Source organism: Sander vitreus, chromosome 15, assembly GCF_031162955.1.
Source record: "Sander vitreus isolate 19-12246 chromosome 15, sanVit1, whole genome shotgun sequence".
NCBI classification, from domain to species: domain Eukaryota; kingdom Metazoa; phylum Chordata; class Actinopteri; order Perciformes; family Percidae; genus Sander; species Sander vitreus.
In genome coordinates this window covers 12,524,435-12,531,444 of record NC_135869.1, presented here as the reverse complement: position 1 = coordinate 12,531,444, position 7,010 = coordinate 12,524,435, and the positions used below count along the sequence as shown (strand labels likewise).

The 7,010-nt window shown below is 42.3% G+C and overlaps 1 protein-coding gene across 1 annotated transcript in view; it reads right to left on the bottom strand.

Annotated features, from left to right (window-relative positions):
- Positions 1-434: 434 nt before the first annotated feature.
- Positions 435-7,010, bottom strand: part of rnd2 (Rho family GTPase 2) — a 28,020-nt gene continuing 21,444 nt past the window's right edge. Inside the window, exons 4-5 of the mRNA XM_078270106.1 lie at positions 3,790-3,924; positions 435-1,562 (exon numbers count right to left, since the gene is read on the bottom strand). Coding sequence (XP_078126232.1) covers positions 1,293-1,562; positions 3,790-3,924 — 405 coding nt within the window. The 3' untranslated portion in view covers positions 435-1,292. The remainder of the gene's footprint in view (positions 1,563-3,789; positions 3,925-7,010) is intronic.

Here is a 7,010-nt window from a genome sequence, read left to right as displayed (position 1 = left end):
TTCTCTGCGAATGAAAGAGCTCACATGTCATGTCATCTGTCGTACTGAATAGGCTTCAACTCCTGAAACAGTATGTCAGTACTCTGGTGCTGCTGCATTGCAGTTCAATTATGTTTTTGCCAGTTGGGGGTTCTGCACAGTGTGCACATTACATTGAAAGACTGTCTCATTCCTCAGGTTGCAGTGATGTTTGACTTGCATGGTAGGATGAGAACACAGAGTTGACATTAAAACAGGAAAAGGACAGTTGTTATTCACAGATGTGGCGTTTGAAGGCTGGTAGAAGAATGCACATGGATGGGAAGTTGTAGAGAAAAGATTGAGGATTGTGAATGATTGTTCCTTCTGAGCATAATGAGACAGTTGGTTACAGTCTGTAACAATTATATGATTTACATCTGATGCCATGTAATGAAAAAGTCGTCCTTTCCCTCTACAGTCAATCTGTTGCTTTATTTTAGACTTTAGTGAAAGGAAAACAAAAAAGCCCTAACATTTTACCACTTTATTTTCCACAAAGAAACATCTTTAAAATAGAATAGGTTTTAGCATTAACGTGAACTTCAGTGAATGAAAACTGACACAGTTGGAGTTGATGACAAAAATAAAATCAGATATGTTGTGACTTCTAAAATGCACTTGTGGTAGTAATGCTCACACACCCCACCTCAATATTTCAGTGTTGCAAAATATTTTTTCCAGCTCCTAATGTTTGGTTTGAGCCATCATTCATCTAGTCACTAGAATCCCTTTTCGGCATTACTGTACATTTCCTCTCAAATATGGCAACAGGCACAAACTTCAGACAGTGCAGCGAGCTACAATTAGTCCTCATGTTCGCTGAGCAACAGTCTGTGAAAACAACAAGCTTCATTCCAGACGTCCTGCTTCAACATGGTCTTCCTCACACGCTCTTTACCCTCCTCACTGCTGCTTCGCCGTGGTGCCTTCCTCCTATTAGAGCGGTTTCAGGAAATTAATTCCTCTTTAATACTGGGACTAGACTGCATTTCCACTATCACAGCTTCCTCGTGTCCAGAGGGTTAGTCCAATTTGAAAACAACACAAATACTGCATGTAAACAGCTTAGAAAATATGCACACACTCAACAAAAAACAGAAAAAAAATCCAAAGCATTTCTTTCCACAGTGCAGTGTTTCTTTTTTCCTCACTACTCTACAGTGCAAAAAAATAAAATAGGAGAAAAAAAACAACAAAAAAACAATAAATAGACTTCCTCTGTTATATATTTCTGTGTTTATGTATGTACATATATTTATAGTGATGGGTCTCTACATGAGCACACAGCTCTTGGCCCGGTCCTTCCTTATGGCCGGGGCCTCGTCCATTTGCTCAGTCCGGCCCGGCAGGGGTGGGAGGGGCAACTGTGACACTCGCTTCAGGGCTCTACGGGAACTGCTGCGTTTTAGCTGTGGCTTGTGGGGCCGCCGCATCGACGCCACTGTGGTGACGTGGAACACGTCCCGAACGCTGTTCTCTGACACTTTGGAGGTGCACTCTACGTAGGCCACCGCCCCCATCTGTCGAGCTATCGTGCTGCCCTGGAACACGGACACAGGCAAAGCAAGAAACTATTAGCAAGCAAGCAAACTTCATTTATGTTTTTCAAAACACAAGAAACAAAATAAAAAATACTTTACAGGACACATAAAAGAGGAAAAGGGGAGACTACATGCAACATTTTATCTGCAGTGCCACAGAAAATATCAGCTTGTAGAATTTACATCTTCACAATACATTTCTGTTGCACCTTTTCTCCTTTCAATGGTTTTCTATTCTGCCTCTTTTTTAATAGAACCCCTGACCGTGACACAACAATGTCTTCTCTCCTTTTTCCTTTTAGAGGTTGTGCTAGACAAGAGTTTACTCATCAAGGTGCTGTGTGAGAGCTTCACAAAGAAAATGAAATTTTACAATATGCACCCCATCTGTCAAGTCTTGTACCTTGGCATAAGCAGGTGCTACATCTCAACAGTGAAAGAATAAATGTCCCCGAAAAAAAGGCAGCAGATCCGAGACAAAGATGTCGATCCAAACCGTAGACTGAATGTCAATGATCTAAACATATCTGGAGACAAATGAAGCTGAGGCATGAATAATGTAGATGCTCTGACTCGGTCTGTGGTAGGAGAGTGGGAAGAGAGCCCACTGGGCCGGTGTTGACATGGTCTATGCAGCTATTTAGAGAGAAGAGACTAAACTCTAACAGAGCTCCTCCAGCACTAGAGCTCACCCCTGAGTAATGTTACAACATACCCAGTTAATTGAGACCGTAAATTGTTTGCTCGAGATCAAATCAGAGACAAATTTAATTTTAGAGTCCCTCGGCCTTTCTCTTTGCTGCAGTACAGCCTCGCTCTTGCTACATGATCAAGACTTTAATCCCACATTCACGCAGGATTAAGACATGCAAAAGTTGTAACAGATGAGACAGGATTGCATCTCCCATGACCCTAAAATCGCAAGCTCTCCAAAACAGAGAGCTTTTCATCCTTAGTGGACTTGTTTTGATTTGTATCGCGGTTGTGCACTGAGCTGCATATAAGAAGCAATAAAGTCCTCATTAGGTGGAACGGCAGATTTAGATTGAGGGTGGCGGTGGCGACTGGAGGGAGCCAAGGTAGAGAATGTTGTGACAAGCAGAAAGGCTCAATCGGATCTCGGGCAGATTAGTGCAGAAATGTCAGGAGTTCACCCAATGGTCACTTTCGCTGGAGACTCCTCAGTTGTGTTGGAATTCAATTCAAGATCACCAACAGGATAGCAACAAATGCTATTGGATTAGAGCACCAAAATGTTTATTGTGCACATCTTTGGCATCTGCTGTGTGACACATTTACTGGGCATGTTAGAGGGACGGACAGTAGTGGGCTCAGATGAAAATAGTGACTGTGAAGAAGCAAAACAATAGCTTAATCAATAATGTACGCCTGGCCACAAATGGTCCCCAGCCATTTTACATTAGCTCTATGGTTTGCCACTCAATCTTTTGTTTATGTATCTTATTTACATGTCTGTTGTTTTCCGATTTTGTTTGGAGGCTGCGTGCTTTTAGCCTCCGGCGAGCTCTCAGACAGCAGAAGAAAAAAGGCTCCTTTGTTCTGAGGGCTTTTGTGTGGTGGTGAAAAAGCCCCTCCACTTTTTGTATGTCCAACACAGGAGAGCACAAAATGAACACGCTGAAAGCTGATTAAAATTCACAGATTTACAGAACAGTTTATCATCCCCTCCCACTTCTCCCCATCCCCTTGGCTTAGAGGTCAGGGCGGCCTGTGATAAAAAAGACTCACTCATTTATCAATGTCTGTTTTTCTATTCATCCTGCAGTCCCCAAATCTGCATGAATATTTCATTTCAGGGAAAAATGTGTCCCTAGACATAAACTCCACTAACCGCCCGTGCCTCTTCCACAGCCCTTGCCATAAGCAACCTTACTACACTTGTCAGCAAATTTCAGTCAAACTGCCAACCCCAGCAACATGTCCCTGAGGGGTTTGCACACAGCTATTATTCTGCGGTGGTTGATTGTGTTGCGTGAGCCCCCTTTCACACTCCTGTCCTGTGTGACTTCACCAGAGAGGCAATGCCACTGCTGATCCAAGATGGAAAAATCGTATATAATCGCTGGATTGCTTTCTAATTTCTTTTCCTGCATCTGTCGTTGTTTTCAAGTCTGTCTTTTTTCTCTCCAGGGCACCTTCCAAGTCCCTCACTCATTACTCACCCCACCCCTTTCTCCTCACATATCCATCATCTGCTGGTTCTCACCTGCTCGTGGGTGACGGGGATGAGGCGCTGCTTGGAGAGCTCCCTCAGGGTGCTGACGTCTGTCCTCATGTCCAGCTTACAGCCCACCAGCACCACTTTGGCATTGGGACAAAACTCTTGCGTCTCCCCTTGCCACTGTTGAGACATGAACCGACAGAGAGACACAGAAATATATCATTGATTGTGCCAAATATGAGAATAGAGCCTCCTGAACTGACTGGTGAGTCACTGAGATACAGTGCTGACCTTTGGCTTCTCTGACACTGGATACCTGAGCTTGAGGGAGATGAATGCTCTCCTGATAAAAGGGGACAAAAATCTAATTGCTATTTTCCTGCCAGATATTGCGATTACGATTTGATTTGCGATTATTATTTTTAGCTTTTTTAGCATGTTAAATAAAGTAATACAAAATAAATGAAAGATCTACTGAAAAACTGTTGTATGTAACCTTATTCCAGCATTTATCTAATGAAAAAACTGTAAATATAATAATGAAAAGAGGAATAAAAAATGTTAACTCAAATGTTACACCAAACATTCAACTAAATATTTCACATTTGATTAATCGCGGTCTTCATGATTAGCTTATTGTATTCTTTCAAATCAAATTTACAGTACAAAAGTACAAAATGCACATCATAATTTCCTGAAACACAAGGTGACATATTCACATTGCCTCTTTTGTTTCACCTCTCCAAGTCCCAATGATATTGAATTTACTTTTACATAAAACAAAGAAAAACAACAAATCCTCACGACTGTGAAGCTAGAAGAAGAGCATGTTTTGCATAATTTTCTGTCAAACAACGAATCAATTAATCTGCTAATCATTCCAGCTGTAAGTAGAAGCATTGCTAATAAAGGCACGTCCCATTTTTCCATATTCCCATGCGCCGTTTCACTGTAAAATTAAAATGTCACTACGCTACACTACAGTAGTTTAAAGTGCTCATATTATGCTCATTTTCAGGTTCATAATTGTGTTTAGAGGTTGTACCAGAATAGGTTATGTGGTTTAATTTCAGAAAACACCATATTTTTGTTGTACTGCACATTGCTGCAGCTCCTCTTTTCACCCTGTGTGTTGAGCTCTCTGTTTTAGCTACAGAGTGAGACATCTCACTTCTGTTCCATCTTTGTTGGGAGTCGCACATGCGCAGTAAGTACTGCTAGCTTGTCAGTTGCAGTGCATGAGGGAGTGCCATGCTAGCAGCTAGGCGAGCATTATAACGTGTGTTACAAAGTGACGCACGTTTGTCACGGAAGTAAAGGCTGGACTACAATAGACCTGTTTGGAGCAGTTTGTGAACAGTGTTTTCTGTTAGAGATGGTAAGTCCCTTTGGGGTGGACTTTGGGCTTTTTCACTTTGTAAACCTATAACGTGCACAAAAAAGATAAATTATATAACACAATAAAGGAAAGGGAAAAAGCCAAAAAGCATAATATGAGCACTTTAAGAACCACGTAAAAATACAACATCCTCATTCGCCCTAGCACAGTCGAGCTCCCTCAGGGTGCTGACGTCTGTCCTCATGTCCAGCTTACAGCCCACCAGCACCACTTTGGCATTGGGACAAAACTCTTGCGTCTCCCCTTGCCACTGTTGAGACATGAACCGACAGAGAGACACAGAAATATATCATTGATTGTGCCAAATATGAGAATAGAGCCTCCTGAACTGACTGGTGAGTCACTGAGATACAGTGCTGACCTTTGGCTTCTCTGACACTGGATACCTGAGCTTGAGGGAGATGAATGCTCTCCTGATAAAAGGGGACAAAAATCTAATTGCTATTTTCCTGCCAGATATTGCGATTACGATTTGATTTGCGATTATTATTTTTAGCTTTTTTAGCATGTTAAATAAAGTAATACAAAATAAATGAAAGATCTACTGAAAAACTGTTGTATGTAACCTTATTCCAGCATTTATCTAATGAAAAAACTGTAAATATAATAATGAAAAGAGGAATAAAAAATGTTAAAAAGCCAAAAAGCATAATATGAGCACTTTAAGAACCACGTAAAAATACAACATCCTTATTCATGCCGTCCCTCCTCCCTGTGACACAAATACACGACAGCAGCCGACAGGCCTGAAATATTCCTCATGCCGTGTGCAGGATGTCAGTGTCCATTCATCCTTCACGTTGAAAATGACCTTAGACCTTTCAAGCCCACCCCTATTCTGCCAATACCAACCAATCAAAAGCTTTGATTGTTTAGCCCTCTCACCTCCCCCAGCTGTCATCCAGAAACCTTGGTGACCTGCTTGTTCCTAGAGGTTAAGAGTCTAATTTGGGATGGTGATTGTGCAACAGGTTTTCCATGTGCCCCTGAGTTTCGGAGATTACCAGGGCGACAGCTAGGGGTCAGGGGTCATGACAACCCCCCTGCCAATGGATTCATGGGAAAACCAAAAGCTTGACGGCAGCTCTGCTTCCCCCTGTTGACAGAGAGCACTGAGGCTTGTGAGATACTTGTAAGTAAAAAAAAAAAAAAAAAAAGGTGTCTTGGGTTTAAATCTACAAAGTCTGCAGGGGCATTTTAGCAGCACCCCTCAGACCACTAAACACGTCAACAGGCCAGCCGTGGGAACTGTCTTTGGCCCACAAGCAGCGCAGTTCAAAGGGAAACGCACACACATGGCTTCAAGATGAGAGACCACTTAAAGGCACAGGCCAATTTTACACGACACACATGCGCGCAAATAAACCCATTAAGTTTGGCGTCTCTACATATACAATAGGTATTCCCACCGGCTGTAAAAACACGTCCATGACCACAACCTCGCAATCACCACCACGCCAATCTTAACTCCAGTATTACAACATCTGAACCATAGGCCACCTTACAAATGTTAAGTACCACCATCTGGCTAACTGTTCTGCATAAAACTCAGATTTTTAATTTTAAATGCCTACAGAAGGGAAATTGTAGTACTCTTGAAAAGGCTCTACAACATCTCCTCTTTGATATGGCTGATGTGGCTAATATGCGCATCTGATATTCCACTCAAACCCACCCGGGTGCAAAGCCTCTCCTCTCATTCTTCACTCTGACCTTCCATTTCTCAGAGGGACGAGGGTCAAGTATCCATGGATGTTTTGATGAGATAAAGGAAATGGAGGCTCTAACCTCGGTGCGGATTTGCTCTATTGTTGAGCCATGGAAATGCAAGCTGCTGGCACAGAACTCTCAGTGGGTACTAAAATGC